We start from the raw sequence: 25,909 nt of genomic DNA on the forward strand, positions 1-25,909 counted from the left end.
TGCGTCATCAAACTGAATCAGCCGCGCGGATTGGTCGCTGCTGGAAGCGCCCCAATGGAGCGGGGCTGTGGGTGTGCGCATGCGCGCGCCGGTGAGTCCCTTGTCCACCTGCCTTACACTGCCTACTAGTGGCCAGGGTAGAGTCGTCCCGTAGGTTTTAGCCTTTGTTCCTGAGAGATTGTAAAGTACATGGGAAAAGTTATTCAAACGCTGCTTAAAATTTAAAAATAATCATAAAATAAAAACTCTCACAAAAATTACCAACAACCTTTTTGTAAAATTTATTTATAAAGCAGAAGGTCCAGCGTGGTAGCCTAGCAGCCAAAGTCCTCATCTTGCATGCACCGGGATCCCATATTTTAGGACCGGAATCCTGGTCCTAATCCTGGCGGCCCCACGTCCCATCCAGCTCCCTGCTTGTGGCCTGGGAAAGCAGTCGAGGACGGCCCAAAGCCTTAGGACCCTGCACCTGCATGGGAGACCCTGAAGAGGTTTCTGGCTCCTGGCTTCGGATCAGCTCAGCTCTAGCCGTTGCGGTCGCTTGGGGAGTGAATCATCAGATGGAAGATCTTTCTCTCTGCTTCTCCTCTTTGTATATCTGCCTTTCCAATTAAAAAATATATATATATATATAACAAATATAAATATATTTATATATGTGTATTTTTTAAAATGACAAAGAGAGCGAGATCTTGCACCCACTAGTATTCACTCCCCAGACAGCCTCGCCCGCTGCGCCAGGAGCCCAGAGGCCAGCCCTGGCTCCCGTTGGGTGACTGGGGACCGAGCACATGGGCCATCCCAGGCGGTGAGGAACTCAGTTGTCCTCCATCCACCTCTCTTGGCCAAGGAGGGATCCCCGGATGGGTCCTGGGGAGGGGCCGGTGGGGTTGCGACGGTGGGATGTGGAAGGCCAAGAGGGCAGCTGGAGGGTCAGGAACGTCATGGGTGAAGGGCCCATGGAGCAGGACTTGGCCGGACAACCTGCAAGACTGAACATTTTCCGGCAAGAAAAACTTACAAAACAGTAAAGTAAAATAAAACTAGTTTAGGTTTATGAGTTTCTTATTAGGTTTATAATTATAATAATAAAAATTTGTATTATTATAAACCTCATACATCTATAAAAACAGGCCAAACAAATCTGTAATATTACAAACTGGGAAGAAAGAAGTGAGTAAGAAGGAAGCTTCCTGAAGCTGACATTCCACAAATGTTTGGAGGGAAGATTCGGTGAGCTGCTGAAATATTTTGTGGGTTTTCTCTCTTGTATGTGTTGTGCTTGCCTAAAAAGCACAAAACACAGAATCAGGGTGGTGGTGGGTGGATGTGTTATTTTTATATCAGATGTTCTTTCTGATGAAGAGGACAGTAGAGCAGAGACCAGAGGGGTGAGGTGTGCGCCTGGGGCAGGAAGGTTCTGCTAAGTGATCAGAGAATGCTCTTTTGTCTGGCACTTGAAGATAAGCTGCTGAAGTTCTTTGAAGTTAAAAACCTGGACCCTCTTGGAAAAACACCTATATCACTAAATGGAACGCTGCTGACATACACACTGAATAATAATTTTTCTGTTACCCCGCGTCCCCCACTTCCAGGATTCCTTTCTATTTTAGGGGAGACTTTGCCACCTTTCATGGTGCTGAGAGTGAATTCTGAAATGTGAGACAACTTTTGTTCACATGCATTCAGCAGCAAAAGTTGGCCAACTCCACCTTGTCGAAGCAATTTGCAAACAAGCCTAACCTTTTTCTCTCTCGGCAATGCCTCACATTTATTCCCTTCGTCACTACTAACACACACTCAACTTTGTTCTAGAGATATAAAGGACTCCTATCACTAGTGTAGTGCTTAACCACAATTGTTTGTTCACCAACCTCCTCTAAAAGCAGTGAGGGATGTCACCACTGTATTCTCCAGGAAGAGCTGAATGGAGATGAGGGTGTTAAGAGAACTAGGAAAGGCAGGTGTGGAGTTGTTGGGCTGTTTGAGGGGATAATAATGAGTTTGTGTGTGAGATGCAAGAAATTCTTGTTTTAAAGGGAATAGACAAATGACCTGGAAGTGGATGTTGTGGCACAGTGAGTTAAGGATCTTTCTGTCTCTCCTTCTCTCTGTAAATCTGCCTTGCAATAAAAATAAGAAATAAAGCTTTATTTTTAAAGAAGAAGCTTTATTTTTAGAAAAGAAGTTTATAGAAAATGGAGTTAAAAGTTGATTTTGTTGTGCCTGGCGCGGTGGCGCAGTGGTTAAGGTCCTTGCCTTGCATGCCCGGGATCCCATATGGGCGCCGGTTCTAAACCCGGCAGCCCCGCTTCCCTTCCAGCTCCCTGCCTGTGGCCTGGGAAAGCAGTCGAGGACGGCCCAAAGCTTTGGGACCCTGCACCCGCGTGGGAGACCCGGAAGGGGCTCCTGGCTTCGGATCGGCATAGCATCGGCCGTTGCGCTCACTTGGGGAGTGAATCATCGGACGGAAGATCTTCCTCTCTGTCTCTCCTCTCTGTATAACCGCCTTTCCAATACAAAAATAATAAAAATAAATCTTTAAAAAAAAAGTTGATTTTCGATATGAGTAGACTGCTTCTGATCTACATCAAAGAATTGTAAAATTGTAAGGCTCTAAACAAGATGGAAGAATCCACCATGGGGGGGGGGGAGCGGGTTTTGGGGAGGGGAGGGGGGAATCCCAGTGCCTGTAAAACTGTGTCTCATGATGCAATGTAATAAAATAATAATAATAATAATAATAAAAAAGAAGAGAGAAAAAAAATAAATCTTAAAAAAAAAAAAGTTGATTTTGTTGCAAGAAGTTAGGGGAAATGTTGCTTTCAACCCAACTTTAATAAGCCACATTAACAAGTGACAAAACCTGAATTGTCATGTTAAACATTTTACATGTTCAAGTTATCCCAAGCATGCCCAAAGACATTTAACATGAAAAGCTGTCCTTAACTTCAGGTTCAGTTACAACTGTGAAAAGATGAACAGTCTTGAGAGAATGTGGTAGCTTTTCTTCCTCTTATTTATGCAAGAATTTTCAGTGAACAATGCATAGAATTTTTGCAAGTATTTTCTTTTGCCCTCCGGTATACTTGTCCTTATTGGTTTTTTTATTGAAATGTAATTTGATGCTGGATAAATCAACTGATAAACAAAACCAAGTTTTCTGTCTTGAGTGTATTTTTAAAGATTTACTATTACTATTATTTGACAGGTAGATTTACAGAGAGAGAGAGAGAGAGACTCTTCCATCCAATAATTCACTTCCCTAAGGCCTCCAAGTCTGGAGCTGAGCTGATCTGAAGCCAGGAGCTGAAGAACCTGTTTCTGGCCTCCCTCGTGGGTGCATAAGGTCAAATTTTTGCAATAAGTTAAGTTTTAAAAACTATGTTAAGTAAAAATCAGCGTGGGCAGTGTTTGTATGTGAAATGTGTGTACGTGACTGGAGGAGGCGAAATACGGATGTGAGCCACTCGGATCCTCCACCCTTTTACTCATTTTATGTTTGATGATATTTACATAGTTGAGAATTAGGGGAAGGTGCGTGAGACTGTTGCTTACACATTTTCCTTTTCTTCTTCCTTGGGGATCGGGGTAATTGGAAGGGAAGGAACCGCACCCAGCCTAGCAACCGCCTCAGGACCTGGGGATGGGAAATGGCCACCTTATGTCATTCCAGGGTCCCCATTGAGGAGCATGTTCTGAGGATTCAGTTCAAGTGGTTTCAATAGTTCTGAAATGCTGTTGATCTTGCATAGCAAAGGATGAGGAAATCCTTCAAGGTCAATTGGCTGACTTAATCCACCTCAGGGTTTCCATTCACCCAGAAATTTTCTGTCAAGCTTCACTAGGGTAGTTATCAATTTGTTCTGCCCTCCTTCCTCAGCTTCCTCTATGCAAACCTATGGTGCTGAGGCCCAGCCCAGCGCTCCTCATCACACACACTTGGCCACCACGTACACCAGGGGGAGCTGCAGCACAGTCACCATGATCCCCAGTAACCCTACTGGGCCGGCCCCCAGCCCTGGTTCCTCTGCCTGCCAACATGTGCAGTGAACTGGTCCAGTCTGTCCCATATCTCATCAGATCTCTGTACACATTGTTGGGCATTGAAGCCTAACTCAACCCAACCAATTTCACCCTCCAGGCCACACTCATGCCAGTAGGTGCCACTGCCTGTCTAGCCAAGCCACCCTCTGTTCTGGTTCTTATGCTCACCAGTGGGAGTTGCAGCCCATCAGAGGTGTCCACAGTTTCCCTACTGGACCCACTCCCTGTCCCGGATCTTGCATTCTGTTGGTGGTTCTGCCGTCTAGCTCAACAGAACTTGCCCCTGTTAGATCCAAAAGATCCCCGAACCACGCGCAGACAGGTTCCACGTGCAACAATGCAAAAGCAAAGAAACTTAATTGCTAGCTCGAGCTGGGGTCCGTGTCTCACCCATCACAGTGGAGTCTTGACAAGGATCCTGTTTGTCTCTTGTAGACTGTTTTTATTCCCTCCTAGTCACATACAACATGTCTCCAGCAAGCAGTTCTTATCTTGGTCACATATAACTTGTACCGGTCTAGGCCACATTCCCATGCAACCCGTATCAGTGCAGACTACATGCCATTTGCAGACGTGTGATGCCCCTGATGGCCCATCTCTAAGGTCGTTCCCGCTGCCCACTCCATCACTCTGAGAAAAATGAGACTTTGAAGTGAAGTGAAACTTAGGCCTGCTCCCAGACCTTTGGCCCATCATGGCGTCAGTCCTGCTCTTTATGCAGCAAAGCCAAGCAACGATTATAGAAGCCAAGTATAGCGGTTATGCTTACAGTTAAGAAACCCCCTTATCACTACTCAGCACTCTTGCATTCCTACTACTATTATGTTTAAGTAGTCTCACCTCTAGACACTAATTTACTATTTATCCCTAACAACCTTTTAACACTTCTGTTGTTAAGAGTAAATCCCTGCCACCCAGCCTTGCACCCCAAACTCCACAGCCCCAGAAGACTGACCCTTTTCAGCTGATTCAGGGTCTCAGCCGATTGTTTTTTAAAAATCTAGTTATTTATTTGAAAGGTGGAGTGAGAGTGTGAGAGAAATGTTTCATCAGTTGGTTCATTCTCCCAAATAAACACAATTGCCAAGGCTGAACCAGGTGGCAGCCAGGAGCCTGGAGCTCCATCCAGGTCTCCTACATGGGTACAGGGCCTTGGGGCCTGTATGTGTTTGTGGGTCATCATGTGTTGAATTCTTAGGCACATTAACAGGAAGTTGACTAGAAGCGGAGCAGCAGGAATTTGATCCAGCAGTCTTATGTGGGATTCTGGTGTTGTGGACAGTGGTTTAACTCATACCACAGCACTAACATCCTCCACTCAGTGGCATTTTAAACACTGTATCATTGCCTGCATTTACCATCTCACTGTGAGCTTTTTTATGCATTGTGGTAACTTTTATGCATAAAGTAGTTTTTTATAAATTCCAAGTACATTCCATATATACACATTTATAGGTCTAGGATAGAAGTGCGACCCAGCATTTAGGAGGCTGATTGAGACGCCTGCATCCCATATCAGAATACTTGGATTCCAAGTCCCAGCTTTGGCTCCCAATTTCAGCTTCCTGGGAGGAAGTGGAGAGGGCTCCAGTGGTTGGGTCCCTATCACCCACATGGGAGATTTGTATTAAATTAAGCTTCTGTCTTCCAGTTTTGACTTGGCTCAGTCCTAGACATTGTGTATATTTGGAGAATAAACCAGCAGATAAGCACTTTCTCCCATCCAGGTACTAACCAGGCCCGATCCTGCTTGGCTTCCAAGATCAGACGAGATCGGGCGCATTCAGGGTGGTATGGCCGTAGACTAGAAGCACTTTCTTCTTCTTCTGCCTTCCTGTCTCTGTCTCTTGAGTTTAAAAAAAAAAAAAAAAAAGTACAGGCTTCTTGTGCTTCCTGTTTTCTCTTTGACTCACGATCTGCTGCGTTCACACCAAATCCGTGAAGAGTACGGTCACCAATGAGAAGTACAAGACCCAGCTGGCCAATGACTTCCAAACCAAAAACGCGTGCGTGAGGAAATTGCCATCATCCCCAGCAAGATGATCTGCAACAAGATCGCGGGCTGTCATGCACCTGATGGAGCGCATCCAGGGAGGCTTCATGAAAAGCATCAAGCCGCAGGAGGAGGAGAAGGAGAGGCAACTATGTCCTGGAGGTCTCAGAGATCCCTGACACCAAGGAGATGCTGAAGCTTCTGGACTTTGGCAGCCTGTCCCATCTGCAGGTCACTCAGCCCACTGTCAGGATTAACTTCAAAATGCCCCAGGGAGCTGTTTGAACCTTCCCATGTCGCTGTCAGATTTTCAATAAACTAAGAACTACAATAATAATAATAATTAACAAGTGAATGACTTGTTATTCACTGTAGTTCTTCTCATAGATGGCTTTTAAGGTTCTATGGGTGAGTCTGAAACAGCCATGAAAGAGAAAATTCCTCAGCTGCATAGGCTAGGCTTCGGGCAAGGACCATTCCAGGGTTCATGACATCCTGGAATGGAATGAGTGTTTTCTTATGGAGGAGCTGAGACTTCCAAATTTGAGGCTGCGGCAAGAAAGAATGTTACAGGGAGATTAAATGATGAGAAGTATTTTGAGATTTCAGGTGCAAAGGTTGAAGCCATTACAACCTGAGGGTGGACTGTGTACATACAACATAAATAACTATTAAGGAAACTGGAAACTAGCCACTATAAACTCCCAGTTTATGCTGAGAGAGCTCGTTGCAGTTCAGTTGTTCCATTTGTCACCTGTGCACCTGAGTCAGACTGGTTGCCGCAAAAGAGGCCAGCTACATGCATCCATTCATGGAGCAAGTCAAGGGATACAAAATTCTGACAGTGGGATTGGCCTTTCTGGTTTGGGTGAGTACTGCTCTTGCTTTCCAGTGCTTCTCAGGGCTGGCTCATTTCTTCTCTGTCTCGGTGTGCCTTCATCTTTGGGTAGGTTAGTTGGCTGTGTCTAAAAGGGTGAAGGGGGCGCTTCATTTTCTCACCTCCACCCTGCTGCAACTCTAGGAAGACCCGTGGCAGGGTGGGACGCCACTCAAAGGAAGAGCGTGAGTAGGTGGGCTGTTGGGGTGTCTATCGAGGAATCTAAAACATTAACTGGGAAGAGACTGGTCCAGTGGAATCCCCAAGGAGGAAAAAAAAAAAAAAAACCACAAAAGATTCATGTTGTTTGCTCTCTCCTCCAACAGTTGTTTCCCTTTCTGCTCCTTTCTGAAGTGACCCCTTGTTGCTTCTTTTGGGTGCTTCGTTATCGTTATGCAAGAAGCCGTCAGGAGAAGGCATGTCCCCCCTCCATTATGGGTCAAAATTGGAGTTTCCATTACAGATGTCTTGTGAAAACAGAATGGGTTGTTGGTAATTAAACGAATATTTCACATGAAAACCTAGATTTCTGTGTTGAAAAAAAAAAGGGTGATCTGGAGATCTTGATCTAGAAATTCATTTGTATTCTGAGAGCAATGAAGGAGTTTGCAGGAAAGCTTTAGTTAGTAATCAAGTCAAAGTCCATTTCAGAGTGGCTGTTTCTTTTTAAATTACTGCAAATTTTTAGATGAACAATACTTGTACATTTTTATGGGTTAACATGCAATATGTTTATTGACTGTGTAAACTGATCAAGTCAGACAAATCCCTTTTTTGTTTGGGGTCTACCAGTTTCTCTCTTTAAATTATCTACTGCACTACAAAATCCATTCTTGTAACCTTTTGTCCCCCCTCTGTGTATAAAACTAGAGCTTATTATTTCCATCTGACTGCACTTTGATTGTATCCTTTCTTTGAACATGTAGAAATAATAAGTTTGTTTTTATTTTGCATTTCTTTTCTTATTAATTCAGTAATGGCCTATTTATAGATTTGTTGGTCACCTGAATTTTCCTTTATTGTGAAGCATCTGTTAAAATATTTCTGCTCATTTTTTTAAAGATTTATTCATTTTTATTGGAAAGGCAGATTTACAGCGAGGAAGATCTCCCATCTGCTGACCCAATTCTCCAAGTGGCCACAATGGCCAGGGATGCGCCAATCCAAAGCCAGGAGCCAGGAGCTCTTCCAGGTCTCCCATGTGGGTGCAGGGTCCCCAGGCTTTGGGCTGTCCTCAACTGCTTTCCCAGACCACAAGCAGGGAGATGGACGAGAAGTGGGGCTGCCGGGATTAGAATCAGCAACTATAATGGAATCTCAGTGCGTTCAAAGTGAGGACTTTAGACACTAGGCCACCGCGATGGGACCCCAAGAGGAATGATTTGGGAGTGGTTCTCTTTTGGACATCACATGTAACCACCTACTGATGTGTTACCAGCATCTAAAATTGCCTTAGTCTATTATGATCCCAGACCCTGTCTTTCGGGGAGCTTTATAGGCTGTCAGCCCAGGCAATCACTCTGAACTTCATTTAGTAATAGTTCCCCATGGCTACTGTGACAAAGTTTTGCAAATGTCAGTTCAGGCCCCGGCATGATAGTGCAGTGCTAAACTTGCTAAGTTATTGGGGATTTCTCTGCTCACGTGCCTAAGATTTTTCTACTCTTCAATTGTTAATATATGGCCTATTCGATTTATAAAACTGTTTTGATTACCCTAAAATGCACGAAGTTCTGTAAAATCTTGCGTGGATAGTATAAACTGCTAAGTTAAAAAAAAAAAAAGTCAATTGGAACACACATTTCTTCTCTTAAAGTCCTGAAAGTCAGAAGCCATTAAAATGGGACTTCCAGGTTTCTGTATGGCTATTAGAAGCTTCAGGACAGAACTCCTTTTCAATCTCTAGAGACCTGTCTACTTTCTTTGACTCAGGGCCCCTTCCACTGTCTCTAAAGCCGGGAGCGTAGCATTTTTCAGTCTTTTTCCTTTTCTGTCCCTTTGCTTTTTTATTCACATAACCTTTGCTTTCCATAGTAAATATCTCCTTTCATTAGGAAAAGATAATATTCCAGGTTAGATAGCCTAACCCATGATAAAGTGCAATGTGCAAAGTAAATTCAGAGGGTCCAGAGGTCAAGAGATGGTTCTCAGAGGCTTGGCATGATCACCTAGCGACTAAAGTCCTCACCTTGAATGTGCCAGGATCCCATATGGGCGTTGGTTCTAATTCCGGCAACTCCACTTCCCACCAGCTCCCTGCTTGTGGCCTGGGAAAGCAATTGAGGACAACCCAAAGCCTTGGGACCCTGCACCCGCGTGTGAGACCTGGAGGAGGTTCCTGGCTCCTGGCTTCAGATCAGCGCAGCACCGGCCATTGCAGTCACTTGGGAAATGACTCATTGGATGGAAGATCTTCCTCTCTGTCTCTCCTCCTCTCTATATATCTGACTTTGCAATAAAAATAAATAAAAATTTAAAAAGAGAGAGATGGGTCTCTTGATATATATGCCATAATCACAAAGGCAATAAATTGGGTCTATTGCTATGGCACTGTGATTTAAACTACCTACTGCCTATGATTCTGGCATCCCACGCTCTCTCTCTCAAAGCTTGAGCTTTGGCTACTCCACTTCTAATCCAGCTCTCTGTTAATGTGCCTGGGAAATAAAGGAAGATAGTCCAAATATCTGGACCCCTACACCCAGGTGGGAGATCTGGATGAAGTTTCTGGCTCCTGACTTTTGCATGGCTGGTTCTGGTCACTGGGGCCCTTTGGGGAGTGAACCAGAAGATATTCTCTCTCTCTCTCTCTCTCTCTCTCTCTCTCCTTTTCTCTCTGTAACTCTGCCTTTCAAATAAATGCAAAAACTTTTTGCATTCTTGTTAACTCATGACTTGTGAGTTTGGACTTGTCTTATTATTTCTGTTTCACAGGACACAGAAGAACATAAAACCCAAAAGCATGCTCTCTCTCTCTCTCTCTCTCCACCTCACCCTCCTGCTGAAGGTCTCTGTCTTGAGTTTTGAAAGAGGGTATTAGGCTTAATCGAACAAACAACAAGAAGATGCTTAACTTAGAAATGATTTTATTAATCTACATTAATCTCTAAAAATCTATACTGCAGCCTTCTTTTATACCCTAAAAGAATACAGGAGTTACAGAGAGGGTTTCATTAATTCTTATCTTATGTGAAGCTAGAAATTCTTAGAATAGTTATTCTTATGTTAGCAAAACTAAAAAAGTAAAAGAAGACATTAACACAGTGTCTCGGTATGCTTTGGTCTGTTATTTACAACTCAAGGGAAGTATAAGAAGAGATAAGTATTGAGGCCAGGGACACTCTCTTCTGTTACGTTTAACCAGAGGGAGGCACAAAGGAGAAATAGCACCGTGGATTTCGGTCTGCCACTTGGAGTTCCAAGGTTAGACACAAGCCCAGGTGTTCTTGGCTTATGAATATCTCCCTTGTCCACCGATGCACTCAGCTCTTTTCAGAGGGCTACCATTTTTTCCCTTAACCCAATTACTTAAGTTTCTCTACAGACTACTGTGTTAGATCTTAGGAACAGGCAATACCCCACTGTAACAGCATGATTTAACAGAGGGTACAGATGTGTAAAAAAAATAGTTGTTCTAGGGCCAGGCATGATGGCTCAACCAGTTAATGCCTGCAACCACCAGCATCCTATATCGGCTTCAGCTCATGGCCTGGTTGCTGCTCCACTTTCCATTAAGCTCTCTGTCTGTGACCTGGGGAAGCAGTGGAGAATAGCCCAAAGCTTTGGGACCCTGCAACCACATGGGAGAAAAAGCTCTTGCTTTCTGGCTTCAGATCAGCTCAGCTCTAGCTGTTGTGGCCATTTCAGGCATGAACCAGTGAATGGAAGATTTTTCTCTCTGTCTCTCCTCTCAGTGAATTTTTAAAATATTTTTTAAAAAGAAAAGAAAGAGGGCCCGGCGCAGTGGCGCAGTGGTTAAGGTCCTCGCCTTGCATGCCTGCCATATGGGCGCTGGTTCTAATCCCGGCAGCTCCACTTCCCTTCCAGCTCCCTGCCTGTGGCCCGGGAAAGCAGGCGAGGACGGCCCAAACCTTTGGGACCCTGCACCCGTGCGGGAGACCTGGAAGGGGCTCCTGGCTTCGGGTCGGCATAGCATCGGCCGTTGCGCTCACTTGGGGAGTGAATCATCATATGGAAGATTGTCTTCTCTGTCTCTCCTCCTCTCTGTATATCTGACTTTCCAATAAAAAAAAAATAAATCTTTAAAAAAAAGAGCCAAAAGTAAAAAACTATAAATAATTTTTTACAGGGCTCAGTGTGATAGCCTTGTGGCTAAATCCTCACCTTACACCTGCTGGGATTCCAGATGGGTGCCTGTTCATGTCCTGGCTGCCCCACTTCCCATCCAGCTTCCTGCTTGTGGTCTGGGAAAGTAACAGAGGATGGCCCAAAGCTTTAACATCCTACACCCCGTAGGAGACCTAGCGGAGGCTCTTGGATCTTGACTTCAGATAGCTAAGCTGCAGCCATTGTGGCCGCTTGGGGAGTGAATCAATGGACAGAAGATCTTCCCCTCTGTCTCTCCTCCTCTCTAAATATCTGTCTTTTCAATTAAAAAAAATTTAAATATTTTTTAAAATGAATATTTAAAATAAATAAAATAGTTAAAATACATTAAATAATTGTTTACAAAACAGGGGAAGCAGGATTGAGAGGAGCAAGAAAAATCAGAGTTGGGAGGATTGGATCCAAGTCTGTTCTAACACTATGGCTGGGTGTTGTGTGTGTGTGTGTGTGTGTGTGTGTGTGTGTGTGTGTGTGTGTATTGGTAGGGAAACGAAGCCTGTGTAGAGACAGTTGAGCTAAACCAGAAGTCCAACTTCACTTCTTCCCCACTTTATCACAATATGAGACACTCTTTTCACATAAAGGTGGTGACTCACAAGCTGGGCTTATGAGATACGCACAACATGATGCAAACGGGCAGTGCTTCTTGGTCTTCCTGTCTGCCAGAAGTACTAGCTTTGAAGAGTGGAAATTTTTCTCCTAAACAAAATGGGGAAAACACAAACTACTGACAGCTTCCTCTTGCTCCACCCACAGGTGTTATATTTCATGACGTCCTGGCCTGACAGCACTGTCTATCGGCCTCCAGGACCTTACCATGCCATCACATTTGTCTCCAATGCCACAGGGGTTACTACGTCTACTCACAGGACCACGCAGTCACCCTCCATCTTGAAGTCTCTGCCAGAGGAGCTCGCCAACTTGACCCATCTTCTGTCTTGGCCTCCGACCCCAGGAGATGGGAGGGACTTTTTGGCCTCCACCAGCCCCCAAACCTCTACCTTCCACCTGAGGGGCCCTGCACAGGCTACCTATGACTTGGGTGGCTCCCTGGAGGTTGTGCTTGTGGCCAAGGACCACCGGGGTAGGCCCAAGACCCATGGTGGGGATCTGTTTCGGGCAAAGCTGCTGGGTCCAGACTTAACCACTGGTGTTCCTGGGGATGTGCAGGACCTGGAGAATGGCACCTACCTGCTATCCTTCCACCTGCTCTGGGCAGGGCGGGCCCAGGTCAGAGTGTGGCTGATCCACTCCAGTGAAGCAGTTGGCGTCCTGAGAAGAATCTGGAGAGAGAAGGGGGCCACGGTTAATTTTAGGGGGTATTTCCGGGGACCCACTGGTGCTGAAGAGATTGCTGTTTGCAATGTTGACCCCTCCTCGACGGGAGCAAAGGGGCCGACCTGCCAGTACCAAGATGTGGTTTCTGGTGAGCTCTGGTTCTGTGCTCAGCCCCCTACCTTGCCTTGCAACTCTTTGGTTGGCCATTCAAGTGGGAGTTACCTGAAGGTGACCACACAACAGGAAGAGGCCCTGCTGGGATGGTAAGAAACCCGGAATCTGGGACATCTTCGCCAAACTTTGAGCCATATCCTACCTGCCAAATCTTGTTCCTATGATCCAATGTGCTCCACCACTTATACCATTCAAGTGTTTGTCTTCTCATGCAATATGGGATGGTTGAGTGGCTGATAGAGCCATGTAATATGGTGAAATCGTCAGACTGGATGTCTGGGCAAGCCTGCAAGTGACACTGGACTTACAGGTCTTAAGCAAAGAGATTCTCTTGGGGAAGCAAAGAGGCCAAGTGTCCAAGGCAGAGCAGATGTTCTCAGAGCAAAAGGGGTTCGAGTGCTTCGTTTATTTACCTGGATTTCTGTCTTGGTTTAACAGAAATTCCAACTTCTCATCTGGAAATCAAATCCCTCTCTCTTTTTTTCAGATATCCATTATTTAAGTAGATTTAAAAATATGTTATCCATAATATCCAGGGAAGGTGTTGTGGATACTTAGGTCTATCAATAGTACAAGAGAAGGGATGCGACATGGAGCAGCCGGGACACAAACCAGTGCCCACCTGGGATCCTGACAGTTTACAGGGTGAGGATTTACCCACTGAGGCATTGCACTGGAACCCAATCACATGAGCATTTTTGCCAGGGTCTGCCTCAACAGGAAGCTGAGATTAGGAGCCAGAGCTGAGTGCTGATCCTGGACACTCCAAGATGGGACATGGACATTTTAACAAGTGTCTTAAACTGCCGGTATTCCATTTAAGTTAGCATCATATACGGAGTCATGACAGTTTTTCAGACATGCCTTGTTCTTGATGACTTTGAGAATCTGGGAAATACCAGTCAATGATATTATAGGATTCCCCTGTATTGGAATTTTTTTCCTTATGAAAAAAGGGGTTGAATGCTCGGAGAGTAGAGACCACAGACATTAACATTTTTCTCTCCATCATGTCAAGCATTTATGCCACCAGTACAATTCATCACCTGGCTGATGGGATGGGTGGCTAAGTCCCCTCTACCACCTTCTCCTTTGAAAGTCACTCTGCACAAACCAAACTGCATGCATGGGGAGTGAGGCTTCCCCGCTGAGTTTTTGTATGAGAGAAATTTATTTGCTCTGTGTTCCTCCCAGGAAGTCTTTCCTGGGATTCTCAGATGAAGGAACTACCTGTTACAGATGAATTGCTAACTTTTGGCCCTGGCAGTCAGTAAGCTGAGAAACATTGGGGTGGATTCATGGCCAGCAGTCTCTCCCAGACTCCTGATAGGAGACTTCTCTTCTTTGTATTTTTTTTAATCATTATTATGCCAAAAGTGTTAATTACATCACAGTCACCTCACACCATTTGTGGGAGTTAGGGCGAGTAGAAATCAAAAGCCAAACAACCCCGACCCAGGCTTGCCTGGGGTTTGCTGGCTCTCAGTGCTCAGCTCTGGCTGTTTCTTCAGGAATGTGACTGACAAGCTGCTCCCACCGGGCAAGTCCCGCATTGAGATCAAAGTGACAGCCACCGGGAACAGCAGCCTGGGTGAGTGGGGCTGGGAGAGGTTGGGGAGAGAGGGATGGGACTTGCACACACTCCACTGGGAGTTTTATCTATCCCTACCAGGTTATCATGGTATTAGGGCTAGTAGGGTGGGCCAAACTGATTATAGATTCAAATGCTATCCTTGCCAGTCACCGCGTTTTTAAAGATGCTTTTTGATATACAAAATGCTGCACATATTTAATGTACAGCAATATCTTCGTGGGTTTGGAGATAAGTATGCACTCCTTGGGGTCCCTGTTACCCACGTTGAGACCAGGATGGAGTGTCAGGCTCCTGGCTTCAGCCTGGTCCATCTATGGCTATTGTGGGCATTTGGGGAAGAAACCCAGCAGAGAGAAAAGCTCTGTCTTTCTACTTTTAAGATAAGTGAAAACAAATTTTAAAAAGTCAATAGATAATAGTTAATTGCAGGTTCTATGCCATACAGTACATCTCTAGAATTTACTTGTGTTTCTTAAACTTTACAATCCTTGACGGCTGTCTTCCTGCTGCCTGTCCCCTCAGCGCATCTCGGCTTCCCTTCTGTTCTCTGCATCTGTGAGCTTCACTATTTTAGCTTCTCCCTCAGAAGAAGTGGGGGCCTGCAGTACTCATCCTGCGCCTGGCACAACTTTAACTGTGCCTGTCCTGCAACGTCAACTCCTTTGTCACAAACAGCAGGGCTTCCTCCTTTAATATATATATTTTTTTTTAAATGTCCCAGTTATAGCAAGCTATAACTGAAAAAAAAAGACAGAAGTGCATCTATATGAGGTACACACTGTGATGTGTACACATTGGGAAATGGTTATCATAGTCCAGTTAGCGCCTGGTGTCACCTCGCTCTGACAGCAGGCACTCTTGGGACTTAACTGTCATAGCAGGTTTCCAGCATGCAGTGTGGCATCCTTAACTATAGTCATCCTGCTGCTGCATGTCAGATGCTTTGATCAACAACTCCCCGTGCCCCACCTCCCCTCCACCCACTAGCCTCATTAAGCAACCACTCTGCTTCTGGAAATCTAACTTTTTGAACATCCCACAAATAAGTCAAACTACACAGTGTTTGGTTTTCTCCATCTGACTCACTTCCCTGAGCCCTTCTCCGAGTTCATTCATGCCAACGGCATGGATGGCACCAACGGCAGGATTCCCCTGATAAAGGCTGAATGCTATTTCATGGCATATCTATACCACATTAGCATTAGCCACCGACCCACTGACATTCAATATGTGGATGCAGCTGTTATGAATAAATGCTGCAAGGGACACAGCCGTGCAAATATCTCTTCAGGCAGGCTGCCCGACCCTTGGGGCATATAGAGCCAGAAGTGGGGATGGCTGCATCATACTGTTTCCTTTTATTTTAGGTGTTTTGAGAAACCACCAGTTATTGTTCTTGATTATGGCAAAACTATGAAACACTTTAGTTCCTTAGTGTCCCTCCCTGTAAAAAAGGGGGCTAAAAGAATAGTGCTTCAGGGGTTGAGAAAGAAGAACTGAATTCATGTACATGAAATTCAGCAAAAGTTGCCCAACATATTGTGTGATACTAATGTCAGTTCTTTGGTTTCTCTTTCCCTCAGCCCTGTCCCCACGGCCCCCATGCCACCCAGGACTCCCAGCCCCACGGCCCTCTGGCTTCTACCACCGAAACGTATGGCACTCACTGGCCTGCTCAGGCCGCTCCTTCCCCACCGAGGACAGCATCCTGGGCTGCCTGACCGGCCGCATTGTCCACATGATGGGGGACTCCACGCTTCGGCAGTGGTGGGAGTATCTGCGTGACACCGTGTCCTGTGAGTATCCGTGAGGGGAAGGGACAGGACACCTGGTTGTTTAGTAGGAAAAAGTGGAAAGGGGAAGGTTTTGAACAACAAAACTCCTGAGCCTTAGGGGGAGAGGCAGGCAGGACGTTGTGGCTTTCAAAAGGAGAAGGAGGGAGTCATGAGTGGGAAGGGTACACCACTGTCATGGTGCTGCTCTTCCAGTTTAACTCACCGGAAAGCATGCAATGAGCTCAACGACAGTGCCAAAACTTTCCCCCATTTACTGCCTAAATAAAACTCCCAGGGAATCTCTTCAGTAAAGTTAAATCTACCCCACCCCATGTCAATTTCCTGAGGGTTTTATTTTTCTCTTTTTTGATTTTGTGGCTGACTTTGACTCATATCTTGATAGGGCTGGTGATTCCCTTAGCACTGAAAGCTGAATGACTTCTGCTGAATCTCTATCCTTTCTTTGGCTTGCTGAAGTTCAATAAACCAAAGCCACATCTCCTACCTGTCTAAATAGTCAAGATCACAGAATGCATGAGTAACTTCCTGCAAAACAAACACTTAGCAGCTGAAGCAGTTATTTTAAGCCAAATGATGTCCTAGACAGTCAGTACGTGGTGCGAGCATCAGAAGTATTTAGGCCATCAGAACATAGAGAAAAAAATGCCACTGGGGTGCCTGTCACATCACATTGGGCCCTTACTCTTAGTGAGCACATTCTATCAACTCAATCATGACATTACCAGCAAGTGCACTGGAGCACTTATTCACCCTGTGTTTGGGGAACTGCCACCCACTATTATTTCCAATCTCAGGTGTGCAGCTACTGTACTGTCATCATGATCAGTGCGTTCTGACTTGAGGTTCCCCTTTCTTGGGGACCCACATCTCATATCACAGTGCTTGAGTTCAAACCCCCCACTCCATTTCCAATCCAGCTTCCTGCTAACACATTCCCTGGGAGGCAGCAGATGATGATTCAAGTGCTTGGGTCCTTGCCACCTGTCTGGGAGATCGGACTGAGTTCTGGGTTCCTGACTTCAGCCATGTCCAGCTGCAGCTGTTACAGGTAGTTGTGGAGTGAACCAGTGGATGGAAGATCTTTGTGTGCGTGAGAGAGAGAGAAAGAGAGACTTTCAAATAAAAATAAATTAATAAAAGTTTCAAAACAATCAATTGAGGCAAAACTGGCCTATCACAAGTGAATGTTACATGTTTAAAATGGGCAAATTTGACAAGTTATAACCTACTCAGGGCCTTCAAAAAGTTCACACAAAAGGATATCAAGAGACAAAATGTATAAAACTCAAAATTTTGGAGGACCAAAATAAATGTATCCTTTCCTTTTGCCATGAACTTTCTGAACAATTCCCCCATGTCCTCTCATGATACAATCTCTATGAGACGACTTTGGTATGAGTACCTAGAAGTGTTCTGTGCCCCTTCGTAGTTCCCTCCCTCTTGCCCGTCTCACCCCCGACATCTGCTCCCTCTGCTTTCTGACTCTGCCGCTTAGTTTGCAGTTCCCAGAGCCTCATACAAATGCAGCCACAGGGTGCGTTCACAGAGAAGCCACAGGTGTGGGACTTCTCTAACTCAGTGCCATCACTGTTTCAGTATGTGGTGCAAGTTCATTCTTTTGTAGTACTGACTAGTTTTCTATTATATGAATATACCACAATTTATTTCTCCATTTATTGATGGATATTTGAGCTTCTTCTAATGTTTATCTCTTACAAATAAAACTTCCATGAATATTTATGTTCAAGTCTTTGTAAGGACATATACTTTCTTTAAAAAAAAAACAACTTAAAGATGAAATGATTAGGTCCTATGGTAGGTATACATTTAACTTTAAAAAAAAATTACTTGTATCATTCTATACAGTGCCCCCTTCATGTGTAGGGTTTCTTGTTCTGTATCCTTCCTAACACTTGAAAAACATTTCTTCTTTTACATTTTAGCTATTTTAGTAGCTATTCACAGTGGCTCATTCACACATTTTTGTGATCTGTCTTTAAAATCCTTAGTAGATAACCCCAATATCTGAGTAGTCTTGGGGTGGTTAACTATTGATCGTTTTATTTAATTCAAGTTACAACTGGCCTGGTTCTTGGTTTAAGGAGTGACATGACAGTGCACAGCGGTGAGGAGGATGGTTGGATTAGACGCTCAGGCAGAGTGTCTCTGTAGCAGGTGTGACTTGAGTTGGAAGATATTGGGCGTAAACTCTGGCTCATCAAGTCCTCTACTTCCTTTGCAACTCTACGTAAGCAGGTGAATGCTCCTGCAGAGGATCTTTCTCCAGGCTTTCAGCACCAGCCATTGCAGTCACTTGGGGAGTGAATCATCGGTCGGAATCTCTGTCTCTCCTCCTCTCTGTATGTCTGCCTTTCCTTTAAAAAAAAAAAAAGAGATGTATTTATTTGTATTGGAAAGGCAGAATTTTACGGAAAGGAGAGACAGAGATCTTACATTCACTGGTTCACTCCCCCAAGTGGCTGCAATGGCCAGAGCTGAGCTAATCCAAAGCCAGGAGCCTGGAGCTTCCTCGGTGTCTCCCACGCGGGTGCAAGGTCCTAAGGTTTTGGGCCGTCCTTGACTGCTCTCGCAGGCTACAGTCAGGGAGGTGGATGGGAAGTGGGGGCAGCCAGGACACAAACTGACACCCATATGGGATCCCAGCATACACAAGGTGAGGATTGTAATCACTAGGCTGTTGTGCACTAGGCACTCAGTCTAACATTTTTGAAGTATTTTTATACATAACCCAGGTAAGATTACCATATCTAGCAAAACAAATAATGAAAATTACTTCTAGAAACTGCTTAATGGATACATAACAATGTCACATGCCTCTGGGGTGCAATGCTGTTACATTTCGTGTGCAAATGAATACACCACGGTGCATACTGCCTCCCTATCTCCACCCTGTGATCACAGCATTTGTGCTTTTCCCCTCCAGCATTTCCTTAAATTTGATATTCCATTCAAGTTAAATGTCCTGTCTTGGTCCATAAAATCCCACAGAATTGAGTTTTTCAAACTTCATTTACTTATCTGAAACAGAATTTTCCATTTACTGGTTCACTCTTCAAACGGCCACAACAGCTGGGACTTGGCCAGGCCAAAGCCAGGAGCCAGGAACTCCATCCAGAACTCCCATATGGGTGGCAGGGATCCAAGCACCTTGGGCCATCCTCCATTGCTTCCCAGGTGCATTAGCAGGGAGCTGTATTCAAAGCACAGAAGCCTGGACTGGCACATTGTCCAATCCTCTGCCTTCAAGTACCAACATCCTATTTGGGCATTGGTTCTTGTCCTAGCTGCTCCACTTCCCATCCAGCTCCTTGTTTGTGGCCTGGGAAGTCAGCAGAGGATTGCCCAAGCCTTGGAACCCTATACCTATGTGAAAGACCCGGAAGAAGCTCCCAACTTCTGGCTTCCAGGTCTCTCCTAGGGTTGAGGGAGACCACTCCTGCCCCCTGCCTTGCTGGACTCACATGTTGAGGGCACTTGTGAGCTTTTAAGAGTGTCTTGCCACCCAGTACTCTTGCCCCCCCAACACAGGGCATTTGGGGGACATTTTTGATTGTCAAACACGTGAATGCTGCTGATGACATGGAAGTCAGAGGCCAAAGACACAGTTGGACATCCCAGCAAGCAAGGGACAATAGGTCTCTGTGTCTGCCTCTCGCTTTCTCTCTTATCTTTTGCCTTTAAAATAAAATATAAACAATGAAATAATGAGTCCCATAGAGCAGGCTTTGTGCCCTAATGGGTAATGATGTTGCCTGGACCTCCAGCAAATCACATAGGTGCCTGTTCCTGTTCCACTTCCCATCCAGTTCTCTGCTAATGCACCTGGGAGAAGCAGCAGAAGATGATTCAAGCTGCTGGCTGTTGGGGCCATCTTGGCAACTAACCAGCAGAGACAAGATCTCTCTTCCTTTTCCTCTGTATCTCTTTCAAAATAAATAAATAAGGGCTGGTGTGTTAGCATAGAAGCTCTTGGGTCCTGGCTTTGGTTTGCCCAGCCCTGGCAGTTGGGGCCATTTGGGACATGAATCAGTAGATGAAAGATCTGTTTCTCCATTTCTGTAATTCTTCCATTGCAGTAAATAAATACAAATTAATAATAATAATAAAATGTACATCTTTCACGAACTTTTGCAGTGTGCTGGCATCAATGTCTGTCCCTCTTGAATCTCTAGATCACGTTGGTTAGCTCAGAAAGTCCTTTGGCCAGAACACTGCTCTGGGGTCTCCCCGTGTGTATTTCAGTGTTAGGAATCCATGTCCGTGGGCACAGTGCAGTAGCCTAGTGGCTGAGTCCTCACCTTGCAAGCACCAGGATCCCATGTGGGCAGTAGTTCATGTTCCAGCTGCTCTACTTCCCATCCAGTTCCCTGCTTGTGGTCTGGGAAAACAGTAGAGGACGGCCCAAAGCCTTGAGACCCTGCACACATGTAGGAAACCTGGAGGAAGCTCCTGGCTCCTGGCTTTGGATAAGCTCAACTCTGGCTGTTGTGGCCACTTGCGGAGCGAGCCAATGGATGGAAGGTCTTTCTGTCTTTCTTCTCCGTGAATCTGCCTTTCCAATTAAAATAAATTAAAGAAGAAGCAGAGCAACTGGTACTTAAACTGGTGCTTTGCTATGAATGCCAGCATTAGGGGTGGTGGCCGCTGCACAATTGGAAAAAAATACGGAGATTTCTCATATCTCTTTTGCCTACACGTACACACACACTCTTCTCCATTATTAACATCCCCACCAGAGCAGTACATTTGTGTTATGAATTAAACAGGTTTTGGCTCCTCAGGCTCAATGCTGATTCGCCACTACCTACCACATGGTTGCAACAGGACTAGGTAAGGCCAAAGCCCAGAGCCAGGATCTTCATCCATGTCCCTTGCATGGAGGCAGGGGTCCACCGTCCACTGCTTTTCACTGACACATCAGCAGGGAGCTGAATTGAAGATGGAGATGCTGGGCATGTGGATGGATGAGTCTTAATCATGTGAGCTGGCTGTGTCTCAAACAGCATCCCAACTGTGGTGTCAACTCCTAACAGTTCTAAAGTACTTGTATTACATTAGAATTGTACCAGAATTTGGAGGTTAGTGCTATGACATAGACAAATTCTCTGCCTGCAATACAGGCATCCCATATGGGTATCGGTTTTTGTCCCAGCCATTCTGATACGGTTCCCTGCTTATGGCCTGGGAAAGCAGTGGAGGATGGCCCCAAGTCCTTGGGATGCTGCACCCACATGGGAGACCCGAAAGAAGCTCCTGGCTTTGGATTGGCTCAGCTCTGCTCATTGTGGCCATTTGGGGAATGAGCGAGAGGATGGAAGATTTTCTCTCTCTCTCTCTCTCCTCCTCCTCTCTCTGTAAAATCTGCCTTTCAAATAAAAATAAATAAATCTTTATTTCAAAAAAAAGCATAGCCATTTATACTATTTTGGTTACCATCTCCATGGTAGGCAGACTTCTCTCCGTTCAGTTTCAGACTGTGTGTGTCCTAAAGGCTATTTGTAAATGGAATACCGTTGGGTCTTGGCACGTTTCTTTTTTTTTTTTTTTTTCCTATGGCTGTCCAACATTCATTGCAGAGATGCGCTTTATCACAAGACACCTGTTCTAGTTTGGACGTGTCCTAGACAAAGTAATTTGCCACTAGAAGCAGTCCGTCCAGATACATATTTGTCCAGCTGACTGACTTCCACAGGATGTATGTGTTAGAGTATAAATTTGTTTAACATTAGCCAAATCTCCTTGTTATATATACTTTCAACAACATTACTGGAAGGAATGTTTCCTTGTAGCCTCAAAGGACTATTGTTAGTATCTTTTATTTCAGTTAAAGGTGAGAAGTTAAGTAACAGCATTCTAGTAACAGCATCTTAGTTTATGGGCAACTCATTTTCACCTAGTTTTCCCTTATGTCAGGCCTTTATACTGTCAATCTCCTCCTTGCATACCCAGCTTTTCAATGACGAAGTTCTTTGTAGTTCTTTTGTCCCTTGCAGTGATTTTCCTCCATGATCTGGCCCACTTCATGTGGCTGTGGCAATGACCATGAATATAATAAATCCACAGTTGATCTTTCTGGAACTTTCAGAACCACCAGCTGTCAACTTGGCTCCATGTAAATGTATCTTGGCCATTTAAAAAATCAGTATAGTTTCTAGGTCCATGTCATGACACTGTAGGGTAAGCTGCTGTTCGCAATGCTGGAATCCCAAACAGAGCACTGGCTTGAGCCTCAGCGGCTTCATTTCCAACTTCCACTCCCTGCTATGTGGGAAGGCAGAGGAGGATGGCCCAGGTACCTGGACTCCTGCCACACCTGTAGAAGACCAGGTGGAGTTCTGGGCTCCTGCCTTTAGTCTGAACCAGCCCCAGCCATTGTGGTAGTCATTTGGGAAATGAACAGGCAGATGAAAGATCTCCTTGTCTCTCCCATATACACACGTATGTGATCCCAGTGCTCTCAAGTTGAGGATTTAGCCAATTGAGCCATCGTGCCAGGCTCCCTGGCTCCACTTCCAGCCAGTGCACACCCTGGGAGGCAGTCAGTGATAGCCCAAGTCCTGGAGTCCTCATGATCCAGGTGGGAGACTTGGGTGGGGTTCTGGGATCCTGGCTTTAACCTGGCTATTGCTGAGCATTTAGGGATGGAAGATTCCTCTCTGCCATCTCGACTCTGTCACTCTGCCTTTCAAATAAATAAAATTAAAATGTGAATATCATGTTTAGTGTACACAGAACTCCAAAGTAAAGATCATGCTGGTGCTGACTCTAACTTTATCTTTAACATCATCTCTTATCATTACTTATGCTTTAAGAACACTAACTTTTCAGGTCTTCAAAATGTCCAATCTTCCTTCTACATTTGAAAATGCCTGCCCCTCTCTCTCTTTTGAACCGTTAGCTCCATAAGTAGGACTTAATGTCTCTTTTTAACCACTGATTACAAAAGCATCCGGAACGGTATCTGTGAGATAGAGGACACTCCAATCTGTACAGTAAATGAACATAGTAATAGTATTAAAAGCCTAAATAACAAAGGGACTGGGGTCATGGTACAGTGTGATGCTGGCATCCCATATGAGTGCCAGTCTGACTCAGAAGTAGTAAGATTTGTGCAGAGACGCAAGACTTATTTCATACATACCAGATTGAAGGCAGCTGAGAAACATTAGAGAGAAAATAGCGATTGGGCTTGTGGAGTGGCCAAAGGTCAGGAAGACACAGCTCCTAGGGAAAATCTAAAAAGGTGGAAGTAGGGAGAGTTGCTTTGGCAAAGTAAGTGAAACCACAACCCGAAGTGCCAGCAGTGTATATAGACACCCGTTCAAGTCCTGCTCCACTTCCCATCCAGTTTCCCTGACCTGCTTGGGAAAGCAGTGGAAGATGGCCCCAGTGCTGGGGTTCCTGTACTCATGTGGGAAACCTGCAGGAAGTTCCTGGTTCTTGGTCTGACCCAGACCCAGTTTTTGTGGCCATTCGAGGAATGAACCAGTGAAAGAAAAAAACTGTTTCTCTTTTTCTGTAGCTCTGCCTTTCAAATAAATGAATAAAGTTTTAAAGATTTGTTTATTTTTCAAGATTTATTTGTTTTTATGGGAAGGGCAAATTTACAGGCAGAAGGAGAGACATAGAGAAAGATTTTTCCATCCATTGACTTATTCCCCACATGGCCACCATGGCTAGAGCTGAGCTGATCTGAAACCAACGTCTCATCATTGTCTCCCATGCAGGTATAGGCTTCCAAGGCTTTGGGCCATCCTCCAGTACTTTCCCAGAATGAGAGCTGGATGGGAAGCAGAATAGCTGAGACACAAAGTAGTACCCCTACAGAATACTGGTGCTAGAAGGTTGAGGATTAGCCTGTTGAGCCATGGTGCCAGGCCCCTAAATCTGTTTCTTTTATTTATTTATTTATTTTATTTAAAGATTTATTTTTATTACTTTTTATTGGAAAGGCGGATATATAGAGAGGAGATACAGAAAGGAAGATCTTCCGTCCGATGATTCACTCCCCAAGTGAACCGCAACGGCCGATACTATGCCGATCCGGAGCCAGGAGCCTCTTCCGGGTCTCCCACGCGGGTGCAGGGTCCCAAAGCTTTGGGCCGTCCTCGACTGCTTTCCCGGGCCACAAGCAGGGAGCTGGAAGGGAAGTGGAGCTTCCGGGATTAGAACCGGCGCCCATATGGGATCCCGGGCGTGCAAGGCGAGGACCTAACCACTTGCGCCACCGCGCCGGGCCCTCTTTTTTTTTTTTAAAGGAAAAAAAAAAAAAGACTGAATTTTCCCCACAAAAGTAGATGACAGCAACAGAAATTTAGCAAATGCCTTCATCTACACGGTCAAGGGAGCTATGAAGCAAATAACTGAGCAAAGTTATGAGCAGAAAAAAATGGGAAAATGGCATAATGTAAAGTTACAGAGAGGGAAAAAAGTAGTTTGGGGAGTGATCAGCCTGCAAAGGGAAGTCAATGCTGTGGTAAGTTAAAGTTTAATCCAGAGGCACTCAGATGGGTTATGGTGATCCAAGCAACTGTGAAGTACACTGAGCAGGAGGAATGTCAGGGTCAGGGTGTCAGGACGATTGTGTCCTAGGAAACAAACAGGAACTGAATTTTATTTATATAAGAGAAGAATACCTAGCCCTTCATTAACCCCTTACTCCCTCTCGCTCCTATCCTCCCAACAGCCCTCAAGCCCGTGGATCTGCATGCCACCTATCAGGTAGGGCCCCTGATGCTGGTGGACACCAGCAAGGGCATCGTGCTGCATTGGCGGGCTCACAGCTGGCCCCTACGCTCCAAACGCACACCTGTGGCCTCCCTGCACTCCGTGGCCCAAGAGCTGAGGGGCCTGGCTGGCGGTCCCCACACCGTGGTCGTGCTGGGTCTGGGGGCTCACTTCACCACCTTCCCTCCAACCATCTTCGTGCAACGCCTGGCTGGGATCCGGGAAGCCGTGACAGCCCTCCTCGCCCGGGAGCCCCACACCCTTGTGGTCATCAAACTGGCCAACACTGGCTACAAGTCCGTGTATGGCAGTGACTGGCTCACCCTCCAGGTGAACCGGCTCCTGCGTGCTGCCTTTGCTGGCCTCCGTGTGGCCTTCGTGGATGCTTGGGAAATGACCTCTAGCCTGGCGCTGCCAGACAACATCCATCCAGGGAAGCTCATCGTGCGCAATGAGGTGGATCTTCTCCTCTCCTTCATCTGCCCCAGCTGATGCTCCTGGGAGGACCCCGGGATGTGATGGACAGAGAACCTGGGTTCTGGCAACAGGGATAGTGGAGAGGACCACAGCAATGCCAAGACCTCAAACTCACAGTGACTCAGCTACTTGCTGATACTTTGGTCATATATGTATGTGATTTAACATAACTCAGGGATTGGGAGATTTTTTTTTTATCAGCTTTCATTTTGGATTTAGGTGGGTGTAAGGAATAGAACACAGACCTCCCTACACCCAGAGGTTTTTTTTTTTTTTCCACCAGAAAATATCACCTAGGGTTAAAAAGAAAATGACTAATTCATTTAAAAGTCAGAGTTAACAAAAAGAGAGGGAGAGATAGATATCTTCTATCGTTTGTTCACCTGCACCCCCTTGAAAGTGGCCATAATGGTCAGACCCGAGCCAGGAGCTAAAAGCTTCATGCAAGTCTTCCACTTGGGTAGTAGGGGTTTAAGCACTTGACCCACCCCTCTGCTGTCCTTCCCAGCTCACTAACAGGGAGCGGAAAGGAAGCAGCAGACACATAAACCAATGCTCACAGGGGGAAGCTGGCGTCA

The 25,909-nt window shown here is 45.5% G+C and overlaps 1 protein-coding gene and 1 pseudogene across 1 annotated transcript; both read left to right on the forward strand.

Moving 5' to 3' along the window:
- The first annotated feature begins 5,955 nt into the window (after positions 1-5,955).
- LOC121151853 lies at positions 5,956-6,326 on the forward strand (annotated as a pseudogene).
- Positions 6,327-6,827: 501 nt separating this feature from the next.
- On the forward strand, positions 6,828-25,554 carry LOC121151492 (NXPE family member 3-like). The gene is made up of 5 exons (XM_040972916.1): positions 6,828-6,908; positions 12,021-12,805; positions 14,228-14,307; positions 15,894-16,106; positions 24,814-25,554. The coding sequence occupies exons 1-5, from the start codon at positions 6,840-6,842 to the stop codon at positions 25,344-25,346; spliced, it is 1,680 nt and encodes a 559-aa protein (XP_040828850.1). The 5' UTR covers positions 6,828-6,839; the 3' UTR covers positions 25,347-25,554.
- Positions 25,555-25,909: the final 355 nt, after the last annotated feature.

The sequence above is a fragment of the Ochotona curzoniae genome, unplaced genomic scaffold, assembly GCF_017591425.1.
Source record: "Ochotona curzoniae isolate NIBS_2020 unplaced genomic scaffold, NIBS_Ocur_1.0 contig_2321, whole genome shotgun sequence".
Taxonomy (NCBI): Eukaryota; Metazoa; Chordata; class Mammalia; order Lagomorpha; family Ochotonidae; genus Ochotona; species Ochotona curzoniae.